The 27213-nt window shown below is 35.9% G+C and overlaps 1 protein-coding gene across 3 annotated transcripts; it reads right to left on the bottom strand.

Moving 5' to 3' along the window:
* Positions 1 to 1200: 1200 nt before the first annotated feature.
* On the bottom strand, positions 1201 to 25619 carry LOC140823367 (uncharacterized). 3 transcript variants are annotated; one of them, XM_073184667.1, is made up of 21 exons: positions 25510 to 25619; positions 24382 to 24442; positions 24222 to 24281; positions 24057 to 24138; positions 23654 to 23731; positions 23507 to 23566; positions 23260 to 23364; positions 21689 to 21799; positions 20400 to 20441; positions 19278 to 19391; positions 19074 to 19147; positions 12769 to 12869; positions 12582 to 12691; positions 12440 to 12482; positions 12196 to 12287; positions 11719 to 11767; positions 4636 to 4706; positions 3538 to 3657; positions 3046 to 3137; positions 1845 to 1890; positions 1201 to 1637 (listed from the first exon to the last, which is right to left on the bottom strand). In XM_073184667.1, exons 2-21 carry the CDS (start codon positions 24399 to 24401, stop codon positions 1605 to 1607), a joined length of 1503 nt encoding a protein of 500 aa, XP_073040768.1. In that variant the 5' UTR covers positions 24402 to 24442; positions 25510 to 25619; the 3' UTR covers positions 1201 to 1604. The 3 variants fall into 3 exon arrangements, with proteins under 3 accessions (XP_073040768.1, XP_073040769.1, XP_073040767.1); XM_073184668.1 differs by lacking the exon at positions 24382 to 24442 and having other exon boundaries at positions 25510 to 25599; XM_073184666.1 differs by lacking the exon at positions 25510 to 25619 and having other exon boundaries at positions 24382 to 25471.
* Positions 25620 to 27213: the final 1594 nt, after the last annotated feature.

Below are 27213 nucleotides of genomic sequence, written 5' to 3'. Positions count from 1 at the left end.
GTTCTAGGTGCAATCCATATTTGGACCTTTTTTCTTTTTGTTTGTTTTTTCCTTTTTTTTAATTCATTATATCAAAATATCAATTTAGCCTCACACTTTTTCCACAATTACGATATAATCTTCATCTAAAAATAAACAAAATTAATTATAAAAATGATTGTATAAGCACACAATACACGTGAATATGCATGAATAATCACCAATTTCTCAATATATCAACACAATTAAAGGACCTTAAATATATACTACATAAATATACAATTATTTAAGAATCTTTGAAAATAAAATAAAAAACACAAAAATTGTTTTATGAATCAATTTTTTGAGACAAATCTTTTATTTGAATAACGTATAAAAATATTATTTTTTTTATTTTAGATATATGAAAAATTGTTAGTCTTAAATAAATAATAATAATAAAAAAATCATCCCATCATTTAATGATCGGTCACCCGCTGCTTTGGCCACTATATGTCAAAAAGCGACGACACACATTAATAGAATACCAATTATTGGAAGCTGTGAATCAAAACCAATGACCATTGTGGGATCCATAATTAATTATTATTAATAATTATTATTATTAATTTAACAGTTAGTAAGTTGGTGGCACCGCCGTATGAACTCATCATTAATATGGAAAAATAATATTTATCCCCCAAAAAAACATAAGAACTAACCAGAGTAACGCAAAATTATGATGATATTATCACATAGTCAATTTTATGTGTCGAATCTCTAATTCGACCGATATATTAATTATTTTGTATATGATGACTCAGACGCTAATCAACACCATTAGGACTAATTAATCAATTATAAAACAGGGTCTAAATTTTTTTCTTTTTAAAATGCGGAACGTAAAAATATTGCTTATTAATGTAGATATAGATGTAAATCCGTGAAATCGTTATTTTTCAAATAATAACATTTCAGACTTTGTAAAAATGTAAAAAAAAAAAATAATCATATAATCCCTTGTTAAATTAATGAGCTTTTACATCGAAAATATTAATTTAAAAAATCAAATACATTTAATCCTCGCATTTTAAAAACTCATACGTGTATATCTAATAAATTCTTAAATACATAAAGTTTGGAATATATTCATTCACTTAGTTTTTCGAAAGTGAGGTTTTGTGACCTCGAGTGATAAATATGATGTAAAGGTAAAGAACATACAATTTTTTTAAAAAAATATGCATTATATTTTCTCTAATACGGTAAGAGGTCATGAATTCAGACCTACCACAAACTAGTAAGTATGTTAAAAAATATGAACCTGTACACAGTTACAGAATTACAACAAAACAGGAAAAAGAATATAAAAAATATTCATTTCTGAACTAAAAACACACACTCAGCATTCCTGTTGCAACAAAAAAAATCAAGAATGGCTGTAAGTAATGCTTCCATCTATGCACCTAATCTTCCACTACACCACAGTATCAAGTCTTCTACAATAGTGAATATTCGTCAGTGGCTCATTTACAGACGGGGCATTCGTGATACATCTCGCAATAGGAAAGAATGGCGAAACCTCGGAGACTGTGTAACAGAGAATTTGACAACAAATGTAAACTTCTGTACGTAAAGAATACGGATCATGCCTTAGCTTTCCTGTTTTCATCCAAAGCCTGTGTCAAGTTGAAAAAAAGATTAAATGAAAATCAAGTCAAACATTCAAATCCAAACACGAACCAAATTATAGTAGTATCTACATGTACTCCATCATCAATGTATGGAGACAAGTATCAATGACTAATATGAAAAGGCTGATTATGCCCCTTATCACTAATTCTTTTCACACTCATGTGGGGGTTACAAAAGCCATGAAAGATTACCTTGCTCTGGAAAATTCTCATAGTCAGCACAACTTTCTCTCGCATTCTACATGAAACACATGGATCAGTTCTCGTCAGAGATCACAAAACACTTAAAACCGAATTATGTTCTATAAATTCAGAAATTCTTTCATTCAAAAGAATTACAGCGGACAATACTAAAATGATTTTCCAATATTGAAAAAAAAAAGTAAAATTAAAAATACATGTGCACATAGAGGAGCAATGAAGGTATAGAGCCTATTTCTTGACTGTTTTTAAGTCCAAAATGACAAGGTAAAGTTAGAAGCAAAGGACAAGCACGACCAGCTACCAAAATTGATATCCTATACAACTTGTTTCCGGAGTAGGTTCAGATTCTAAATTTAGTTACTTCCAGATGAGAAGCAATGTAACAAATTCCTGCATAAAAATTTGACATTCACTGGCAGAGGTAAAATGGATGGCAGTGGTTAACTATAACCCCCATCAATTTTAATAACAAACTTACGAAAATGAAACTAGGAGTAAGTTAAATTGAAACCTGAAAAATCATCATATGAACATTAAAATCAGGATGACTGCTAATAAGCAGCAAAAAAAATATGTTTATGTTTGAGTAAACTATTAAATGTGTCAGGACCACATGAGCTACAGGTTTCAAGTTTCAAATATTGCCAATATAAGAAAAACTATATTTATTATTGAAAACAACAGAAAGATTCTGTAACTAATCAAAATTTTGCAGCTGAGTCACCAAATCTCTAAAATTTCACGCTTTTGAGATGCCAGTTCAGAAACTGACCATGTTAATCGGTTCTTTTCCTTTTGTTTTAGTTCAACAATTTCCCTTTCTTCTGAATAGAAGGAAACAAAAAGAAAATCCCGTGTTCACTTGGGCCATGCAAATAACTGGATGAACTATCTCCCCTCAACACATTCAGTAAAATGAGGTAAATGAATAGGAGCACCCATGAAATGCCCCTCATCATCTCCATCCAGTACAAATTATGAGATCGAAAACCACATCCCAGAATGAAAATCAGCACCCTTGAACAGGACAGAACACACATTTTCGTTGATTATACCACATGGTTACAGAAACAAAAGAATAGGAGCTCCTTAAGAAATAGAATGCCAGGACCACTCCAAGATGTAAAGCTGTTATCATATGATGCAGGTTTGAGCAGATATTTAATTTTTAAGTGAAATAGAGCATTACCGGATGTCACCATTAGTTGTGCTAAAGGGATATGATGAGCCATTTGCACATTTCAAAACAAATTGCGTGGAAGGTCCACTTGGTATTTTGATCTGCAAACAGAAGTGAGGGGAAAAAAAAAGAAAACAATGAAAAAGTTGCAGTCTAACAGGCTTAATTAACAAATCTACCCACTGAATAGTCAGGAGATGCGTCAGTCCGTTTTGATAGAAATATCATTATTGTCTTTTCTAGATCTATCAGTTTTACTTTGTTTCTAATCTATGTGCAGTAATCAACCTGACCAACTTTGTAGCAAGAAGAAAGAAACAAAAGCAAAATTTGCAACTGTGTATTTTCCAGTTATGCAGTTACTCAGTTGATAGATCTAATTGTATTAATACTAACTTCTACATATGTCATATTAGGAACGTGAATAAATCAACACAATTACTTTACAACTGCAGTTCAAAATCTTAAGACGGCTTCGGGTGATATAAAACAAGAGCATACCAATACTTCTTCAGAATATTTCTCCACAATCACAGCAGCCTGCGTTCTCTCAACCTTAACCTGAAAGTCTAAACGTCTCAAATATAGAGTAGCATGCTCCCAGTTCTCTGAGGAATCTAACTGTTCAATATTTAGAAGTCTGTGATCAGTTCAAAAAACAGAAACCTAAAAAACAGCGAGTACAAGGAAACCAGACGCGGACTTGTGAAAATGAGGGCTTTGCATAAAATGATCGAGAACATCATTTTGAAAGAGATTCAAAAACCTGAATTTTTAAATGTACAGTAATGGCAGGCTACAAGGAAATCAGAAGTATGTGAAAATAGAGCTTTACATGAAGCGGTCAAGCTTAAAAGTACATAAAGCTCAGATGGTAGCTTTATTTCAATATGATTGTCATTTCAGATAATCAACACTTCAATGATTGGTACCGTGTTATAATAAATATCTTATAATGTCCCCAAACATACCTATGAAATTTTTCACAACTCCATTAACTTTGAAAATCAATAAAATAATTTAATCAGATACTCAAGGTTTTTGTTGTAAATTTGGGACTCAAGTTGGAAACTTATTGCTTAGTTAAGATTTTGAAATCTAGGTTGGGATGTAAACTGACCGTTCATTGGTCAGTAAGCATGTTGTGGGCCCAAAAACGTGTCCTAGAGGAGGACACAAGTCCGTGATGATGCTTTATGAGTTGGGCCATTTGTTAAACAAACACAATACACATGCACGTGCATGGGTCCCCCGTTAAAAGACAGTGGGACTCGGTGTTATACATGTACTGGGCACGGATGTTGGCAAATTGTGGTTTTTAGTTGTGCAGGACCTGCACGAAATGTGGCTAAAATGCGCCTTGAGCAGCGCTTGAGCCACCGTATGTCACTATTTTTATCATGAAGATTTGTATATTTATCTAAATGAGGTTAGACCAATTGTATTAGAAAGTTTGATGAGATGCCTGAACTCCGAAAGGACAAGAATATGATGAACAATCATCTTCATAGCAGCAAAAAGATTAACTACATGAGATCCCACATTTACATAGAGCAAAGCGCATTGAATTTATATTCATCAAGAAACTCAGCAACTTACAAGAATCATAACAAGAAATTTTGCTTGGCCTTTAGCAAGATATGAATCAATCTCCTCTTGCATCTCTTCATCTGCATTTATTTATAACACTCGATAGAAACACGCAGGCAGAAAAATTAGCATTAATGACTATAACTATTCACAAAAGTAGACCAACGACATCTCCTTTCTGACCCTGCAACCAAGATTTTGATTTGTTTCATTATTTATAACTTTTTGGGGGTGTGGCAGAACAGGATGGGGATATATTTTATGGTATTTAAGTTGGTTTCAGATGAAAAGGTTGACCTTTATTTACCTAGCTATTTGTCATACAGTTATTGTCTTAAAATCTAATTGCAACTTATTCTATTCATGTGCAAGTTAGCATAAGCATAAAATTTAAACTTTAAATCACAAATTAGAAGAATTACTTTAAAACTCAGTATGTGAAAAAGCTTCTGAAACATCTTATTGAATGCAATTTTTGTCTCCGATTTAACTAACTAAATATCATGACAAGATAACAACCTGAAGTTAACAAATCTATATGCCACAGACTCCTAAAAAATTGATGGTGCTGAAAACAAAGACAATTTGCTGATACTTTCCGAGATAACATAACTTCATACTTAATTCCCAATCATGCTCGGACTTCTCTCGGTACAGAGGAAGAAATGCGCTAGTCACTATACAGAGATTCGCTAATAGGAGAGGCCGATTCCTAGAGATCTCAAGGTTTAATTCGATGGGGAGGAGACAGAACATCATTGTGCCAAGTGGATTAAACTCTCAAGGGTGGCTAAGAATCTCAAATATCTTTAATAAATTATTGGTAGGGAATGCTCAGAGGATGGACCAAGCAACTCGTGATCATAGAAAAGGCCCAATCAGAGTTGATCGTGCTCAACTGGCAGTTTGTAATGAAGAAGGGAAGTACTGCCGAGGATCGAAGAAGAACGCTCAGGCCAGTGGAAGGATTAACATCGAAAGGAACTGGAAAGAGGCCCTGATTATTACTAAAGGAAGAGCTAACGTCTCATGGGAACAGATTGCCACGGTATTAGGCAAGGATGTCAAGAGGAGGATCGAAATTTATCCGTTCCAAGATAACAAAGCAGTATGGTGGCCTGCAAGTCTGAAGGAATTCTCCTACTTTGTTCATTTGAAACGAGGATTCTTTGATAGTGGAATTTCATTAGTTTTTGAGGAATGGAGTCCTAATATCAATTCAGCTGATACGACTTCTAAGTGCTGTAATAATTGGATCAGGATCTCTAGGTTAGCTTGGAATTTATGGACGCGTGACAACTTCAAAGCTATTGGGGATCGATGTGGGGGATTGGTGGAGGTCAGCAATGATACGTTATCCTTCCGACAACTAGGGGCAGCCAAGATAAAGGTCAAAGGAACAAGAGAAGGGTTTATTCAGAACAGGATGTCTATACTCTTAAATGGGGAATGCTCGAACCTTACAATTACCGTTGACTCCTTTGATCTTAAGGCGTACGAATCTTACACTAAACAAACCTACGCCCAAGCTCTGATTAATGGCAAGCCTACAGCGGCAGGGTGGGGGAACTCCAATATTCCCAGGACCATCGAAGATAAAGGGGAGTCTAATTGCTATCACAAGGGTAAGATGTGGGAAGAGCAAAGGATTTCGCCTTCAAATTCAGCAAAAGCAGGGTTATCAGAAAATTCACTGCCGGCTAATCAGCGGATGGGAAGAAAGGTAGAGAAAATACTAAAAAGAATTGTACCAAAAAATTTAGAGGAATTCAGACATTCTCCAATTCAATCAGTTTCCATCAAAGAAGCTGAGGATAGAAACTTACATAAGCCTGACACCGATCAAAACAAGCTACTGCCACCTTACGGACAGACTTACGGCAGAAGGAATAACAAATCAATCAACGAGGATGTGGTGTTCAATGACGACAGAGGGGGGCTGAACGTGGATGAACTGAACATGGAGGAATTGAGCAAGATATGGGAAATCGATCTTGATGATGAAGAGGTTAATAATTTTGATGATCAACAAGACGACCTTAGGGACGACAATTTTGATTCTTCGGAAGCTGGAAGCGATATATCGTCTCAAGCAGAACTCAAGGCAAATACCGATACAGATGAAGTGGAGATTCATGAACCGTTCACACAGAAAGAAGAAAATACGCCCATCTCAGAGCCATCTCTTCTTGAAAACACTAAACCTCTAGTGGGTAAGGTACTTTCCTGCTTCCATTCATCGAGTCTTAATCATTCCTTCAAACTTCACGCTCTATTTCCCACCTCTTTATCTGCTCTGGGGTTTTCTAGTGGGTTGTTAGGAGGAGTGCAATCAAGCATACATGACAAGTCGGCTTCCGAGAGTGAAGCTTCCAACGGAAAGGTAGTGGAGGTCAGTTTTAGGGATGAAAGGGAAACTAGGGATGTGGGAACATAGTCCACTTCGAAGAAAGAATACAAAAAGACTTCGGGCAGCTTAAGCAAAGAATTGAGCAGGCTAAAATGGGGGATCAATTATGAGAAAGGCTCGAGTTCGAAGGGAACAAACTGGTTCATATGAAGATATGCTCGTGGAACATTAGGGGGGGAGGGTCTTCGAGAAGAAGGAAGGAAGATCGGGGGGATTCTAGTGATGTGGGATCCTAGAGTGGTCTTGGTAACTGATAATTTGATCGAAAATTTCTCAGTGTCTATTGAAATCAAGTGGAAAGATGACATTAATTGGTGGTTCACAGCAGTGTACGGCCCATGCAAACCAAGACAGAGATTTATTTTGGGATGAATCAGCGGGTTCCATTTGTGGAAAAAATTGGTGCGTAGGAAGAGAATTTAATGTGGTTCGAAACTTGAGCGAAAAAATGAATAGCAATTCATATACCACAAGTATGTACTGCTTTGACAATCTAATAGAGGAGTTGGAACTTCATGACCGTCCTCTACTGAATGCTAAGTTTACTTGGTCAAATCTCCGGGCTAATCCAATATGTTGCAGACTAGATAGGTTTTTCATATCAGGGGGTTGGAAGGACATCTTCCCTTCGTTCAGACAGACGGTGCTACCAAGAATTACATCGGATCACTACCCCATTTTGTTGGACACTGCGAAATTGAGATGGGGTCCTTCACCGTTCAGGTTCGAAAATGCTTGGTTGTTGTACCACAAATTCAAAGAGGAAGTCGCAGCATGGTGGAATACATGTAGCACGCAGGGGTGAGAGGGATATAGGTTCATGAGTAAACTCAAAGAAATAAAAATAAAAGTAAAAAAGTGGAACATTGAGGTCTTCGATGATGTGAATGTCAGAATTTCGGAGTTGCAAAATAAAATTTCGCAATTGGATGCGAGAGAGGAGGGGGGAAATTGGTCTGCCAACTTACAAGAGCACCGAAGAGAGGCAAATTGTGAGCTGGAAACTTTATACATCCGAAGATTTCAAATGGAGAATCAAAAAGCGAAAGTGCAATGACTCAAAGAAGGAGACCAAAACACTAAGTTTTTCCACTCATTGTTGACTGGCCGAAGGAATAGAGCAATGATCGAAAAGATAGAGTTGGAGGATGGGTCGGTGGTTTCAGAAGAGGAAGAGATTGAGAAAAAAATCGTTGGCTTTTACAAAGATTTATATAGGGCATTAGAAAGAGACGGAACGGGTATTGAGGGGTTGGAGTGGAGGCCAATAGATTCAGTTGAGGCAGAACAATTGGAGGTGAATTTTTCGGAGAATGAGATTAGAGGAGCGGTGTTTGACTGCGATGGATTCAAAGCACCTGGGCCGGATGGTTTTACATTGGCTTTCTATCAGAAGAATTGGGATATAATTAAAACGGATCTTACGAAAGTATTCGATGAATTCTTTGAGGGAGAAATTGTCAATGGATCAACGAATGAAACTTATATCTGCCTTATACCAAAGAAACAAGAAGCAATGAAGATTAAAGACTTTAGACCAATCAATCTGACAACGAGTTTATACAAAATTTTGGCAAAAGTACTGACAAACAGATTGAAGGTAGTAATGAGTAACACAATTGCGGAAAATAAATGTGCATTCATAAAAGGAAGACAGATAACTGATTGTTGTCTAATCGCCAACGAAGTTGTGGAGGAGTATAGAAGGAAAAAGAAAGGCTGTATATTGAAAGTTGATTTGGAAAAAGCTTATGATAATGTAATTGGAGATTTGTTGATTTTGTGCTTAAAAAGAAAGGGTTTGGAGAAAAGTGGAGGAAGTGGATTAAGGGATGCATCTCTAATGTCTCGTTCTCGATATTTATCAACGGAAAACCACGAAGAAAGTATTTCACACATCCACTTTGCAGATATGGACTTGTGGTTGGGAGGGATAAAATCAAAATTTCACACATACACTTTGCAGATGATACGCTCTTCCTTGTACAATCTGAAAGCCATTTGATGGAAGCGGTGGAAATATTGAAAGTATTTTGCAGGAAATCGGGACTCAAAATTAACTTCGAAGAAAGCTTAGTTTTGGGTTTGAACTACTCGGACGAGGATGTTGACAAGTTGGCAAGAACAATTGGGTGCAAGAAAGAGCAATGGCCGATTAAGTATCTTGGGGCACCTTTGGGAGATAATCCGATGAAAATGGAATTCTGGGAACCCGTGGTTTCAAAAATGTCAAAAATAAAAAAAATTGGCGAGTTGGAAAAAGTCATTTCTATCAAGAGGAGGTCGGTTGACAATGATTAAATCGGTACTAAGTGCCATGCCAACTTACTTTATGTCCCTTTTCAAAGTACCTACTCGAGTGGCACAAGCTTATGGAAAAATTGATGAGGGACTTTTTGTGGGATGGATCCGATGGGGAGACGCATTCCCATGTTAGTTGGGAACAAGTGTGCAAGCCGAAAGAGAGATGAGGTCTTGGTTTGGGTAACATACGGTTGAGAAATTTGGCCCTTTTAGGTAAATGGTGGTGGAGATGCGCAGTGGAACAAGAATCTTTGTGGAAAAAAGTTTTGGCAAGCATTTACGGGATTCGAGAAAATGGCAGCGACGTAAGGTTGGCGAAGAACTCCACTTTGAGAAGCCCATGGAAGTTTATATCTCGTTCTTACTCGACTTGTCATCAGTTGATTGGCACGGTGCTTAATGGGGGAGAATGTCCTCCGATTCTGGGAGGATAAGTGGGTGAGGGCGTTGTCCTTCAAAGAGTGTTTTCCTAATCTTTTCCGTTTTTCATTGTCGATTAACAAGCCAATCAATCACTTTTATTCTGTCAACGATTCTCAAGGTGTATCTAACTTTCAGTGGGATGTGAGGTTCAGAAGAGGGTTAAACAACATTGAGTTGGGAGAGTTCGGTGATCTTTTAGGTGTCTTAGACTCAGCTAGGCTATGCGTGGGTTTAGTGGATGTTCGGGTTTGGTTAGGTGATCCTTCTGGTGTGTTTTCAGTCTCATCTCTTTACGACTCTTTCTTTTCAGTCAACTCATTTCAGGTTTTGCCATACTATTCTAACATCTGGCAAGTACTAATACCACTAAAGGTAAAGGTGTTTTCTTTGATTGTGGCTTTGGGAAAATTGCAGGCTTGTGATGCGGTGCAGAAACGAAGGCCGGGCATTGTATTATCACCCCAGTGGTGTACTCTATGCAAGGAAACGGAGGAAAACCAAGATCATATTTTGTTGCATTGTTCATTTACGACTAGAATCTGAAACAAAGTTATCCATCAATTGGGATTCGAGTGGATTTTCCCAAGCGGATCGAAAGACATGTTTCTCATGGAACCGGGATTCCTAAAGGGGAAGGGACTTCAAAAATTTTGGTACATAGTTGTCCATTGCATCTTTTGGTCTATCTGGATGGAGCGCAACAGTAGAATCTTCAGGGATAGAGATGACTCGTGGGAAGAATTATAGGAGAAGATCAAATTCCAAGTGACGAGCTGGACGATCGTTATACCACAGTTTCAGCATATGACGGTCTCAAACCTTGTTAGAGATTGGAGTTTTATTTATTGTTAGCAAATTTTTGATAAAGTGCTATAGGCTATCTACTGTGGGATTTGGATTTTGATTTTGATGTTGTGTGGACCGCTCATCCACTAAATTTGTAAACTCGTTTTATATTATAATAAATCTTAGTTTCTCATCAAAAAAAATAAGGTACTATCCTAGTAACCTCATGCCCATACATATTTCTAATCCCTAATTAAATCAGAAATAAACAAATGTTGAAAGGCTTGTCGCGACCCTAAACTTTATCTTCTCCCAGATTTTCTCTGTCGTCTCTCATTCCTCTTGAAAAATTCTTTTGTTTCTCTCCAACCATATAGACCAAAGCGTACAGTGTATGACAATGGGCAGAAAGCTCATTAATCGGAAGTGCTCATTCTACAGGTTCACTTATTCTCAGAGGACAAGCTCCCTAGAAATATCAAATGCCTCCATAGAATAGATAGGATAAGCTGCCCATATTTACACATTTCTTCCAAGATCATCTAGTGATGTTTGGACGTATTCTTTTGGTGCGCTATGTAATTCAGCTAATATATTGTATTTTAGTTATTGGGAAGTCTTGACCTAGTTCCCTTTGCATGTACGTTGCTTTTTTATGTTAAATAAAGTCAATTTGCTCTTTCTGTTTCTAGGGGAAAAAAGTGATTACCTATTTAAGTACTCTAGATAAAGAGAGAGAAAAAGGGTGGATGCACTATAACTAGAATGTGAAATACGAATGAGGACTTGCAAAATTTCAAATGTAAGACAATAAAAGTTTACTCTCTTGAATAAATGTTAAGATCAAAGTTGAGAAAACACAGGCTAACCCAAAGGATTGAAAACCAGCCTAAATTAGGAAGAATAAAAGATTATTTGAATCATTATAGTGGAAGAATAAAGGAATTCAGTAGTGTCATAGAAGTATGCATGAAGCTGACTGGTAGAGAGGTTAGAATTTAGTTGAATCGAGTCAAATAGGAAGCACAACTCAACATTTCAAAATTCAGCGAAAGAAAGTAAACCACAAATCCAATGCACCTGCCTGCGAAATTACTATCATTGATCAGTAGAGAGTCAAGATTCAAGCACTAATTTGAGGTGTCTTATTCCAATACCATTTCACTCACCACATGTTATTTTGTTGTGATCATTTGCTAAAATCCTGACAAGTTCGCCCTGAAAATCACATAAATTGAATCAGCGATGTGCTACAAAACTAGATTATAAATAAACACCAACTATTGATTCCACAGAAGTCCATGATTCATTGGTCAATATATGTTTAAGTTCATTTTTGTTTTCCCGTGATTCATAATTCATTATTTGCTGTGTTATTATTGAGGTATCAAAAGATTTTTCTCAAAAAGTTAAAGAAAAGAATTGGAAGAAGAAAAAATTTAACTTTTCACTTTAAATTTGGAGAATCAACCCTGAACATGTTGGAAGTTGGTGCAGGGAAAACGAAAAAGGATTATTGGGCCTTGAGGTAGTTCAAGGTGTGGAACCCACAAGGGGTTAGATAAGAAAGATGTGATTTCAAGCTTTCCACCGGTCAAACAGCTACTAATAGTCTAATAGACCCTTGAAGTGACTTATTAAAGTACCTGTCGTCCTTGGTCATCCATCGGTATGCACTCAACAGCTATAATTGTATCGACATCATCAGCTGTCACTACGTAATCTGGATTGGTGGCACCTGTTACATAAGCAAGTGACAAAGGAAAAGGACGATTTCTTAAGCAAATCCAATACAACTTTTAATCAACACTATCGTTCACACCTATTACAAAATAGGCAATTACAGACAACAATTGTAACAGAAAATGAAAAACCGTTTTGGATCGTTACCCTCAATATACTGCCTTGTGCCATCTGGATAATGACGAACCCACTGATACATCAATAAAATGGTAACAAAAAAGTCATATAATAGAACCAAAAAAATTCATATGATAATGTAGCAATTAATTATTAATACCATTGGTCATACCTGAAACATACAGAGCGAAGTTCCGCGTACAGGGAATCCACAGCCTAAGAGTTTGCATCCTGGTTTAGCATCCCCATTAATTTGAAAGTTCTCTATTCCAGGACCTTCCTCTGGGGGGAAGATTTCATCATAGGTCAGATAAAAGAAAGCATTTCATTCTGCCAACAGTGGCAAGTCGTAGTATTACCATCAGACACAAAAGAATCGACCCCGTTGTGTATTTTTGGACTGTGAGAAATTTGACCGGCTGTACTCTGCTCGACTCCAAAAGGGAGATGCTGCCCAAATCTATGAAATCAAAGTACAAACAGGCTTGGCTACTCAAGAAAATAAATTTGTAATAGAGTATGCTAATAATCTAGTAAAAAATTGTGACAAGAGATTGATCGTTATCGATGCTTCGAAACCAAGTGTCCAAAAGATACGACAATAACTGAAAAATTACATCGAACATGATTGGGTCTATGACTTCCTCGTCGGACTCAATCCTGAATTCGATCAAGTCCATGTTCAAATCCTTGTGAGGGACCAAATTCCATCTTTGAACGACGTTATAGCCATCATTCGATCAGAGAAAGTAGGCGTGGTGTCATGCTTAGACCTCAAAGTGTGGAGAGCTCCGCATTGGTGACTGACAGGAACAGTGACCATCTCAACCCTGGAAAGGCTACTGCTCCAAGAAATCTGTCCCCAGGTTCTAAAGACGAATTGTGGTGTCCCAAATGTCGCATAACAAGGCGTACTCTTGATCGATGCAAACCATTATATAAGGATCAGGGCAATAAAGGAAAACAACAGATGACTTGGAGCCAAGCCCATATGACTCTCCAGCAGCCTACTGAGCACACAGATACTCCACCTTCAAAGGAATTCAACAAGGAAGAAATTTAGCAGTTAAGGGCTTTCTTGACCTCTCTTGGGAAATCGCCAGGTACATGGTCATTGACACTTTTTGGTAAGTTCCTATTTCCATTGGATTTAATGCTTCCACTAGCCCTTTTGCCAACTTGTGGGTCTTAGACTCCGGAGCCACTGATCACATGACACACTCATCACAAATTTTCTGTTCATATACACCTTGTCCTAGCACTAGAAAATTACTACTGCTGACGGTTCATTAATCACAGTAGCAGAGTTAGGTGACATTGAATTAAGTCCTCCATTACCTTAAAACAAGTGCTTCAAGTCCCCAAACTGTCCACTAACTTTATCTCTGTACAGAAATTAACACTAGACTTGTCTTGCAATGAGATTTTTTACTCGTTTTATTGTGAATTTCAGGACCAAGCATCGGGAAAGACGATTGGGCGTGCCAAGGAAGGGGGTGGACTTTACTACCCTGACTCACCAAACAATCTGCCCAAACAACCTAATTCTGCCTCTCTCTCCTCAAATCAAGAACAATTTGGCTTCAACATCATAGATTTGGTCATCCTTCTTTCAAACTCTCAAAGTCTTGTTTCCTAGCTTATTTAAGGGATTAGATATTGAGTCTTTTTCTTGCGACATTTGTGAATTCGCAAAGCACAAGCGTGTATCTTTTCCTCAAAGCAATAAAAGTTGTTCAAACCCTTTTTATTTAATACATGGCGATTTTTGGGGTCCATCTCCTATTCCAAATCTTTCTGGAACCCGCTGATTCATTTCTTTTATTGATGATTATAGCCGCATGTGTTGGATATTCTTGATCAAATATAAATCCGATGCGTGTTCTATCATTCCACAGTTTCATGCCATGATTCAAAACCAATTTGGGCTCAAAATAAAAAGGTTCGGGTCTGATAATGCCAAAGACTATTTCAATCAGGTTCTTCACTCATAATTTCAAAAAGAAGGCATTATCCGTGAGTCATCTTGTGTTAATACTCTACAACAAAATGGACTTGCTGAAAGGAAAAATAGTATCTTGCTCAATATCACTTGTGCCTTTTTTATTCCAAAACCATATACCTGAGTATTATTGGGGAAATGCTGTCTGAACAGCTGCACATCTCATTAATCGGCTCCCCTCTTAAGTTTTAGGTGATAAAGTCCTCTTCAAATGCTCACGACCTCCTTTCCTGATCTACACACTAATCAATTACCACCAAAAATGTTCGGGTGTGTGTTTTGTTCATGTTCATAGTCATAATTGTGGTAAGTTGGATCTTAGAGCTCTTAAGTGTGTGTTTGTTGGGTATTCATCAACCCAAAAGGGCTACAAATGTTATCATCCTCCTTCCAAAAAGTTATTAGTCTCAGTTGATGTCACATTCCATGAAAATGAACCTTATTTACCCACTCCTCGTCTTCAGGGGGAGCATCCAGGTTTGGAAGATAAGGAGGATGATTCAGGTATGGAAGATGAGGAGGATGACGATCCTTTTATTTTACCTACCGTCTCCATTCCTCATCTACCAAGCCCTCAATCTGTCTCAGAAAATGTCCAGAGATTGTTTAGTTGAACATATTCAAGGCTCAGTCCCTGAACTTGTGCAAATCCAAGAGTCCGAACCGAGCTCTACACCTAAGGTAACAATTGAAAATCCCATCACACACAACGAACATATACCTCACTCGTTATATGACCCCTAGCTTAAACGTTCCTACTCCCCTTCGCATAAGAAACAGAGATTGCATAAAACACCAATGCTACCCATTGTCCCTGTCGTAACATTACTGATTTTTCACCATCACATAAAAGCTTCTTAGTAAGTTTGAATAACATTCATATCCCTCCCACACTATCTGAAGCATTGTCTAATGAAAACTGGAAACAAGCCATGAATGTGGAATATAAGCTTTGGAGAAAAATAACACTTGGGAGATTACTGATTTGCCTTTGGGAAAGAAATCAGCAGGGTTTAAGGTTTTACACAAACTTATGGGATGGACTATCAAGAAACATTTTCTCCAGTTGCTAAAATGAATACATTTAGAGTTCTAGTATCTTTGGCAACAAATTTTGGATGGGTATTGCTGCAGTTTGATGTAAAAATTTCTTACATGGAATCCTTAACGAAGAGATTTTTTATATGGGCATTCCATCGGATATGGAAAAAATGTAAGAAAGGGACAGGTATGTATATTGAAAAAGACCTTGTATGGCCTCAAGCAATCTCCTCGGGCGTGGTTTGGAAGACTTACACGAGTAATGCAATCCATGAGATACAAATATAGTCAGGGAGACCATACTTTGTTCATTAAACACTCGAATTCTGGGTTAGTCAATATTTTACTTGTCTAAGTTGATGACATTATTATCACAGGGAACAAGGCCTTAAACAGAGACTAGCAACTGGCTTCGAAATTAAAGATTTGAAGAAGTTGAAGTACTTACTTGGCATTGAAGTAGCGTATTCGAAGCAAGGGACAGAAATACATCATTGATTTGCTCCGAGAAACATGGAAATTGGCTTGTAAATCAATTAACACACCTATAGAATTCAATCATAAGCTTGAAGAGGCCAGGGATGACAAAATGGCGAATAGAGAGATGTATCAACGCCTTGTGGGAAAACTCGTTTATCTATCTCTCTCACACAAGCCGGCCATAGCATATGTTGTAAGTGTGATCAGTCAATTCATGCATGACCCAAATGATACATTTACGTACAGTTGACAGAGTACTTCAATACTTGCACTCCAGGAAAAGGAATTTTGTTAACAAAAGATGGCAATATGGTAATTGAAACTTATACAAATGTGGATTATGCTGGACCAATTAGTGACAGAAGGTCAACCATAGGGTATTGTACATTCCTAGGAAGAAATCTTGTCAGATGGCGAAGTAAGACACAAGATGTTGTAGCAAAGTCAAGTGCTGAGTCAGAATTCATAGGAATGGATCAAGGGGTTTGTGAGTTGCTTTGGTTGAAGATTATCTTGGACGATCTAAGAATTAAGAGGAATGGGCCTATGAAACTATTGTGGCAACAAGTCACCTTTTACCATTGCACATAATCAAGTGCAACATAATCGAACAAAGCACATTGAAGTCGATAGACACTTTGCTAATGCAAGAGAAGCGGGGAGAATCAGGACCACCTTCTACTGCACTGTGCTTTCACGATGGCAATATGGATCAAAGTCATGCAGCATTTGGGCTTCCAATGGAGTTTCCCTTGCAGATCGAGGGACATGTTGCTAATGGATCAGGTATTCCTTAAGGGGAAGGGTCTAACGAAATTCTGATACGTAGTGATTCAGTGCATTTTCTGGTCAATATGGTTGAAACGAAATAACAGAATTTTCAGCGATAAAGATAAAGAGGATTCGGAGGAAGAATTATGGGAGAAGATCAAGTTCAGAGTGGCGACTTGGACGCTCAACATAACGCAGTTTCAAAATATGCGAATATCGGACCTAGTTAGGGATTGGAAATTTATTTGTTCCTAGCGCTAGGGCTGTTTTTTATCACGGTTATGTTTTGTGGATCGCTCATCCACTTGTTTTGTAAACTTTAAATCTATTATATTAAATCAAAGTTTCTTATAAAAAAAAAAGAAGTTGATAGACACTTCATTAAGGAGAAGCTAGATAGTGGCTTAATTTGTACACATTATGTCTTTTCAGGTAATCTGATAAAGAAATATTCTCAAATTCTACATGAGATTCAATCCACGTAACTATTTAATCTTGATATTTTCCCAACATTCTTCATCCATGTCTTCAATATTGTCAAAAAATTATTCCGCCTCTCTAGCCACACCGACCAACAAATTCCATTAAGTACAACTCTCCAAAAAATTATGCCCCTCTCACCCAGAAACTATCCAAGATCCATAGTGGATAAATCTTATGTCGATTTTGGCATTCTTCCAAAGCCCTAACCCACAATCTTGTTGTGAAGGTACAATTAATCAACAAGCGGTCTTGAGTTTCCGTCTCCTTCCGACGCAACACGCACCAATTAGGGCACAGAGCACACGCTAGTCATCTCTTTTGCATCATCTCAGATGTCGGTAACTTACCTAGAACCGCAGTCCACGAAAATACTTGAATCTTGGTTGGAATCCGAATCTTCCAAATGACATTAAAAAACGGAGAGACGGGGAAACGACCGTTCGAATTAAAGGAATCAAAGAAAGACTTAACTGAAAAGAGACCTACCTGATGGATCCCCATCCCACCCTCGGAAAACATCTATCCCTTCAACCAATCTGATCCACTCTAAAACTCCTAATAACGAACTCAACTCGTCTAACTCCTCATCCCTCGATGTTTTCCGAAAATGCATGTCCCATGAATGTGAAGATGACGAATTCTCAAATGAAGCAAAATAAAATATAGGCAAATTATGAGCCGAAGAAAGCTGAAATAAAGATGGATAAAGATCCCGAAAGGAATAATCCCCCCACCACCTGTCCTCCCAGAACCTAATTTAGTACCCTCTCTAATCAATGATCTCACTAGTAGATCAAAAGTCGGATAAAACCTATAAATAAACTCCCATGGGCATCGGAACATCACATTCCTAGCTAAACCCACATCCCAACCATTCTCTTGTAACACATATTTACTCACTATAATTTTCTTCCACGTCTCATCTTGTACATAAAACCCCAACCACCATTTTCCCAACAAAGCCTTGTTTCTCAAACAAATGTTCCCAATTCCCAAACCCCTCTCACTTTTGGTCTACAAATCTGCTCTCAAGCAACCAGATGACCATGTGATTCATCCTCAGTTCCATCCCAAAGGAAATACCTCATAATCTTATCCATCGCCTTTGCTATACCCTTTGGTACCCCGAAAAAAGACATGAAATTCATCGGCAAAGCATTCAAAACGGCTGCAATCAATGTTAACCTCCCCCCTCTTGACAAAAATAATTTCTTCCAACTTGCCAATTTCTTTCATAGCTTAGTCATGGTCGGTTCCCAAAACGGTTTTTTTTATAGGATTACCTCCTAAAGGCACCCACGAATCTTTAATTGGCCATTTCTCCCTACCACATTCAATTTGCTTGGCTAACTCATCCACTTCTTCTTCTTCGCAATTTAAACTCAACAAAGCACTCTTCTCCCAATTGATTCTTAGCCCTGACATTTCACAAAATGATCTCACAACGTCTACCAAAAATTTGATATGATCCTCCTTCACAAAAAATAGTGTGTCATCCACAAACTGAATATGCGATATCTCAACCCTTTCTCGACCCACCTCCAAGCCTTTAATTAAGTCCGAGGCCTTTCATTGTCAATCAATCTCCCCAACACATCTTAGTGTGCCTATAAATTGGATATTGGTGATTGTAAATATTCAATGAGATATAATGGAATTCTTTATTCCAGCAATTGTGTTCTTCCTCGTTTGACATAACCATTTTCTTGAAAGTTGTCCAACCAAAGAAACAATAGGAACAATACTAACCCACAAAAAAAAAATTAGAGATTTTTAAGCCAACCTATAAATTCCAGGAAATGTTTTTAAAGGGTTCTCAATATTTGATAATTGGTGTGAGTGCGCTCTAAGCTTTTGATTGGTATTGGATCATATTGCTGACCATACCTTGGCACATCATCATTTTGATCCAAAAGTTTCCCACCATCATAGTGGTTATAGTTAGAAAATCCATGCATGCCCTGCAGAAAGAATATCGAAAGCTAGTCAGAGCAATTAACTCATTATAGGAAACTGGTATACACAATAGCAACCTGAAGTTGGTCAAAAGCAATAATGGGGGAAAATAAAATAAAAAAATTGAAAAATTACCATGGAACTACTAGGAAGTTGACCACTCATGGGACTTGAACCAGGAATCTCATTACCACCAAAACCATTTCTAGTGTCATTTCCGATCATAGAGTTCAGCTCTGCTAGTCTAGCCTGCATTAAATTAACAGCTCCAATTAGTTTCACTGATAAAATGCTCCAGAAGTGCAAACCTACACAAGTTGATGAATGCTGGATTCAAATCAACCATAGTCGGTAATTCCTGAGAACAATTTTTCTTTCTCAATGATATTCATAAAATTTTACCACAATGACCGAACAAAAGATTTCACTGCTAAAACATAACAAATTATAACTAAGTTCAAGCATCGGGAAAAGTGAAGTCCACAACACATGTAATTTCAACTAGAAACAAATAATAATAAGAGACAATCTAATTTCAGACTAATCATCTGCTATCATACACTTCATTAAACCAAGGAGGTAGTATTCTATCTAAGAACTTAAAACACAGATATGTAAGCCAACTTAAGTGTAATAGAACTCATATCAAGACTTCAACAGAGTCCACAAAGTTGTTTAACAGCATCATCTGAAATCTCTCCTATTTGAGTTAATTTCTGGAAATAGGTATAAAGAAGATTGGAAAATCCCTACTAGAGCTCTTACCATAATAAACTTGAAGAAAGGCAAACAAATATAATAATAAAACAGACCAAGGGAAGAAACTAAAGATTCTTATAACTTGAAGTGCCTGCCACTTTAAGACTCATAAATACAGTGTGTTACAAGACCATCCATGTTTTGAGAAAAGCATGAAAATATCTAACATATAACACCCTCCTTCTACCTAGTCATTTAAGAGGTATATATGTACGTGCTCTCGGTCCAAAGGCAAGAGAATAATTAATCACGCAGCAAATTTGTTACTCTTCACTTCCTCATTGCTTGATCGTCAGGAATGATAATTAATCTGAGGATATAGAGCGCATGTAAATCTGCTACATAAACCACTTGATGTATATTTGTTCATAATTTTTGTGGAGAGCAGCCAATATAACAAACAAGTAATTCTCAATAAGAAGCAAAAATCCATCAGAAAGTTCATCATACGCCAAATTAACAGCATGGAAGGGTGTGAAATAAATTATATAAGCTTACATGTGAAGTTCTTATCCTAAATTGTAGTTGATCATGCAAGTTCTGCAAGAATTGAAAGAGACGGGTCATCAAATCATAGAAAATTGAAAACACAAAATCAATAATCATCAATACTTCATATGTCAAAATAAAGCTGGTATGTTAACAAAAAATACACAACATGATTTCAAAAATAATAGAGGCACGTTCATGAAAAATAAGATCACAGTTATTTCAACACACATGGGGCCCATTACTCTAACAGTTGAAAATTTACATGTTATGAGATTTTCCAATATCTTTTATGTTATTCTAAAAATACTAATATATGTGTTGGAGAATCTCAGCCCTGTGCAATACTGAAGTCTGATATCTAGAGAATCTGTTACTTTAGAAGTGCTTTTATATTTCTTGATAGTCTCCTTGAAGTTGGTATAAGAAAATCCCATAAAATCAGGAGTTTCTTTCCAGAAATTTTTCACTGCAGGTAATAATTTAGCCTATGCATTGATGTAAAGATATATATTTTTTGAATGTGGACTCTTTCATCTTCACATGGTTACCGAGCAGAGCATGTCTATGAATAAATATGTGTTTTTCTAATATTTCTTGTTCATTATTACAATCCAAAAAAGAATCAGCCTTCCTTTACTTTTCTCCTGGAAATTCAGTGATGGTAAACACTGAGCTTCTCCAAAGTCAGCAAAGGTTATCGCCTCACCTATTACACCAACAGGAGAACTACATCATCTTCATTCATCTTACAGATTGAATGGAAAAAACTAGGTCTCCACTAGCTCAGAACCTTTCACGGTGGAAAACGAAAACTCGGTCATCTCACTAGAACTGGGGAAAAACCTGAATATCCATGTTCGCTAGGGATGAAGAGGACTTGATGGTATTGGAGTGGCTTTGAAATGCACACTAGAAATCAGCAGTTCACACTTGTTCTTGAACATAGCAAGAAAAATATGGGAGACGGTCAAACAAACACACTCTAAGAAAAAATATGTCTAGAGCCTTACATGGATTAAAAAAAACACGCATACATTATTGCAACTGAAGAATATTTTTGCTCTTGTTAATAAATTAGGCATTTAGCATGAAAGAAAAAGAATAGTTAAAAAGACAGCAATAGATCCAAGGAATGTAACTCTCACGCTCATGTTTCTTAAATCAGAAACTTACCCGAATAGCTCACTTGTGCACCAAAACATATCACAAAGTTCATGAAATATATCTCTGACATCTTAATTTAACGAAACTCGAATGTAGCATCAAAAGACTACCAAGTGCCACAATGTCCACACCTTTACGCTGTTGGACAGGGAAGAGGCATTGGTAACATGAGGCCACGCGCCATATTCAGCCAATATTCCGAGCATAGCTGATGTAAAGACATGCCTCTCATCTTCAGTGGCCTGTAGCACGCATAAATGTTCAAATGCTGAACCAGATATAGAGACAAGGTGGGAGGCAAAGGGGAATGTCAGAGCCGCGGAAAAGGATATTGACCCAAAAAGTATATAATCAGTTTTAATGCTTCAAGTAGTTAGATTGAGAAAAATATTATGGGCTAAATCCAGGAAGCTGTAAACTTATTCAAGGTCTAACTATTAATCTTTCAATTTGACAAACAAGAAGCAGAAGTTAAACTGTTAGACAATTTTGTTAGTTTGTAACACAATATCTCAGGCTAGAACTGCTTAGTTTAAATCCAAAGCAACAACATATAAGTGCTGGCAATAATTACTGGAGAATTTTGGGCAAATGAAAAGCTCTGAACTTGTATCAACTGCCAATCGTTGTAGATTTAAACTTTTCACTTTGTGGTAAAAAGAGGACACCTTCAAGGGCAAAGGAAGGCTTAGCCACATTAGTCAGTTTCTTTGACATCATAATTCAAGCATTTCTAATATTGATATTTTCATATCACGGCCTTTTCCAACCAACTGAGGAATAAATAATGATTTGTTTACCAACTTGAGACCAAATTATTTGAATCCCAATGTCTCCATATTTATTCAGGGTGAATAACGCACATCTTTGTGTTCATTCAAATAGGCAAAAAAACCTTGTATGAAAAATCAATAAGTTAAAATTCTGTGTTCTTTAATTGATAGCTGAAATCCCTGGTATGGAATTTTTTATGTGATTCATGTGCTTTTTTATCTGCATTTACATGAAATGGCCGCGAAATTAATTATCAAAGTTGAAAATGGCATTCTAACTATAATACAAACATAATTATCTTTCTTTTCTTGCACATTTTGTACCACATTCAAATATTTTTACGAAGAGCTTGAGCTAAAACGGCAGTAATTTAAAAGAAAATGGAAGTTTTACTTCACTGATTTTCACAGGGGTTTTAACGTCTTTGAAATACCACGAGGGGTCTATTTGCAACTTACCATATTGTTTTAGTTAGTTTTTTTCTCTCATAATGATCTAGTTGGTCATTAGATTAGAATGTACAGGTTTGCGTGAGACATGAAGAGGTGAGAGGATTGGAAACTACTGAAGTTGTATGCTCATAAGCATATAATGAAAATAAACTCCTCTTGGCTAAAAGGAACTTTATGTTTTGGGCAGTAACTTTATAGGTAATGATTCATTTGATTATGAATTTCTGTTTCACTCTTGGAGCGTGAAGTCTACTAGCTAGTCTCTAAGGGAATAGACAAAAGATATCTTGTGAATTGTGAATTCTTCCAAACCCCCATATACCATTAACTATAGTATTTACATTCATTTACGCCAAAAATTTGCATACTTCAGAGTCAGGCTGTATATTGTTTTTGGTCCACAACAAAGGTGATGGCTAGTTGTCATAGGAAAAGCCACAAGGAGTGCAAATTAGATGTCCAAACAACGGATTTACCTTTAACTCGTTAAGCAAGTTTAAATTCACTTCAAGATCCCCTTTCCTACGGGCCAACTCATGTGAAGCAGCCGTGATAGCTTCATTTTGCTTTTCATCCAGAGCCTTCAACCAACAAAGAAGAAAATGAAACGAGAATAATCTCCAAGGATAAGGTGTCACAGCAGTAACAACAAATTCGTTAAATAATGTGTAAATGAAGTAAAGTGATAAATGGGAAAATCGATCAAATATAAAATTTACGAACCACTCGCAATTCAGAAAATTTCCTCTCAAGTGAGTACTTTTCATTCAAAAGTTGTGATTCCTAAAATGACATACAAAAGGTCGTAAGTTCCAGAAAGAGACCTTCAACTATGAGAAACACAATATTTCCCAAATGTATATGCCTTACAGTCATGCTGGCAAGAGCAATTTGTTCCCGAAGATACATAATTTCCTTCTCTTGAGCTGTAGCACGTGCATGAAGTTCCTGATGATATACTCAATCAGGAAAAGAGAAGGGTACATCCAAATACAAGGAAATGCAAATCCAGAAGGTTGTACTTGGATTCGAGAATTTCTCTTTGAGAAAATGATTTAAATTTGTACTTCAGATCACCCCAATTTAGGATTATTTGAAATCCATTAAAAATGGGCTCATAAATTTAAATTCTCATGGAAGGAACTGAAAATCGAAACCAATGTAACTCAACAATATTCAAACAAATCCCTTAATCCAAACATACTCTAATGGAAACCGGAAATGTTACAAGGATAAGTTCTAAACGAATCACATGTAAATCAAATCTCAGTACCATAGTTTCTCGGTCTTCAGAATAATTTACACTTTCTTTCCCCTTCAGAGAATTGAATGCGTAACTTGCTTCTATGCTTTTCCTGTGGAAACAAAAATGTTGTTGTGTGGAAGATTAAGTCATAATCATGAACTACTCACCTCCCAAAGTAGATAAATCCATTACCTGCTTGCAGATTCCAAGCTTTGTTCCTGAATCTTGACGTCCTTTTGACTATTCATAGAACTGGTCCAAAAAGACATTACATTTTTTATTGAAATTGTCAAAGAAACACGATGATAAAGATTTGTTCATCCAGTAATAATAACAATCCTGCATCTCTTACACTATCCGTGTGCGTGTCATGGACAACCAACCAAATGAATCGGAATTTGACTAGCAGTGTCCTGGTTAGAGTACAATCAATACCATGCATTAGTACTTTCAAAACTATCTATTTAGTGATTATATGTCCTCTCAAGCAAAGATGACCAATGGAAATATAATAAATATAAATCCAGTAAAAGCAGAAAGAAGGCTTTCAAAATGTTTAGTTTCACAGAAAATGCGGCTCAAAATCCTTACACGTGTCATGGTAAAGAAAATAATATTTGAGTTCGTGATGTTTCATTAAATATTATATAAGCATTTTCGAATTAAACCAAATTCTCGTATTGTGGAAACAAGTAACCTTGCCTACTAATTAGATTCAATACATAATTAAATGTAAATGTTTAATAGCTAACATTTGGCAGACAGATAATAACCAGGGCTAGAGTAAAAAATAAGAACCCAGCCACACCAAGTTGAAACTATGCAGCACGATTAAGAAGCAATTGCAAGGATGTATAACATGCGTTTTCTCATTTCAATAATTATCAGATAAAACAAACTGCATAAATGTAGGATGAATATCAGCATGTGTTCCAATAGTAAAAAGATTTCACATCAGAGAATAAGAACCGGAAAACATACGATGATATTAATTTTGCAAAAGATTCCATACATCCAGAGAATATACATCCCAAAAAGATTCAATAAATCGAACTCAATGACCAAACACAAAACGGGAAAAGTCTAAGGCTAGTTACTCTGATTGGAAATACATCCATTTAAAGTAAGTAAAGAAACAAGAAACATAAATCCAAGAAACACAAATCCAAAACAGATGGAACAAAAATAAACAGCAAACAAACAAGTTAAAACAACAAACTCAAAATAAAACAAAATTCCAATTCAAGAATCAAGATTCTCTCAAGTTCAAGAAAGTTTCACCTCTGCGTCACACAAAAATTAATTCAAGCAAACAAATGATAAAAAAACAATTAAAACAAAGCATTTGATAATCAACTACGGTAAATGAAATCCAATCACTATTGATCAATGCAATCAAGAACTTTTCGTGCCATATCTTCACATCTTAAAGAGAACGAAAACAGATTCAAGAAGAAAAAACTGTTTCTGGGCTCTATACCTGGGTAAATTAGCTGAAGGCTATGATTGGCATCAGGGACTTGCACCCAATAAGATCAGGAAAAAAAACGAAATCGGTTCGATTTTTCACAACGTTGGCATTACTATATATATATATATATATATATATATATATATATATATATATATATATATATATATATATATATATATATATATATATATATATATATATATATATATATATATATATATATATATATATATATATATATATATATCACACTATTATGTTAAATGTGAGATACAAGAATATATATATACATGATTTTATTTATTTTTCTTTTTTCGAAATTAAATTTTACAATATTCCTTTTTTTATTTTTGAATAAATATATTGCATTGAGTTTTTTTAAACTAAAAACTCTTATTAATTCATAAATTCATATCAAATCATAAAATTCATATCTTAATTGTTTACAAATTAATTACACAAAGTATAATGAATTTCAAATGATAATTATTGGATAAATTTGAAATCTATCATAAGTAACGTGAAATATAATATAAACATGCAAGGAGGTGAATTTAAAATGTATGGTCTCATTTATCTACAACGACAAAAAAATCTTTGAATACAGTTTAAACTCGTGGATTTGAAATCTATCGATAAGTATTTCCGAAAATTAACGAAACAGAAGTCAAGCCCGAAAATGTTTAGCAAATTATAGAGGGTAAATAACATCATTCCTTATGTAAACAATTTAGTGATTTTGACTATATAATAATTGTAAAATGTCAAATTTGGTAAACTCCATAATAGAACATCTACTATATGTTCATAAATGCCCCTTCCAGTAGCCCAACTAACCAGTAGAGACTAGCACTCGCGTAACTAATTGTAGCATGTTATGATATCAAATTTAGTGTCGAGACGTGATTGTCCCGTCGAAAAAAATACTAAAATAACAAATAAATAAACATACAAATATGGCAGACTAATAATGAAATTTGATAACACGGAGTACAAAAATCTCAATTATCAAATATATTGGACAACAATTTTTCATGTTTTTAATAAACTTAAAAGAGGTGGAAATCTAATTTTTCGTTTTGATAATAATATTTTTACAAATTTTCATAAATTGAAACTTGAATACAAAAATAATAATAGTTTGAAAAGTAAAAAAAATGCAAGCACCTCATTTTTCAGCCATTGAGTTAACAGTCACCATTTATGAGAATATCTATTATAAAAAAGCAAACAAAATATCATCCAAAAAAAAAAATAAATAAATAATAATAATAATAATAATAATAATAATAAAATCAAGCCTGAGTATTTTTATCGTAAATATAAAAAACTCGATCTTCAAACGATATGTTTCGATGATCGACTCTATGTAATATGAAGATTAAACCAAACGGGCCGCTATCAATTGGATGTATGGATGATATATATAGTCCAAACGTGTTTTTGCATTGTACTTATATATCTCGATTTTCTAAATCTCTTTCGATTGTTATAACCGAGAGTCTCGGTCTAGTTCCCCTCTCATGTATCATTTCAATTTATTGCATAATATTATTTTTTGATTAAAAAGGTAAGCAAGCAAGTGGGGTTACATCTTTACCTTAATGAATAAAGTCAAGTCTCTTTGAGGCCATGGAACATTCAAAGTCCAAACGCAGGAAGGTTTCCAGGAAATGCTAATGTTAGGGAACCCATCTCGTTGACTTCAAG

Source organism: Primulina eburnea, chromosome 2 (genome assembly GCF_022965805.1).
Source record: "Primulina eburnea isolate SZY01 chromosome 2, ASM2296580v1, whole genome shotgun sequence".
Taxonomy (NCBI): domain Eukaryota; kingdom Viridiplantae; phylum Streptophyta; class Magnoliopsida; order Lamiales; family Gesneriaceae; genus Primulina; species Primulina eburnea.
This window is presented reverse-complemented; position numbering and strand designations above follow the sequence as displayed.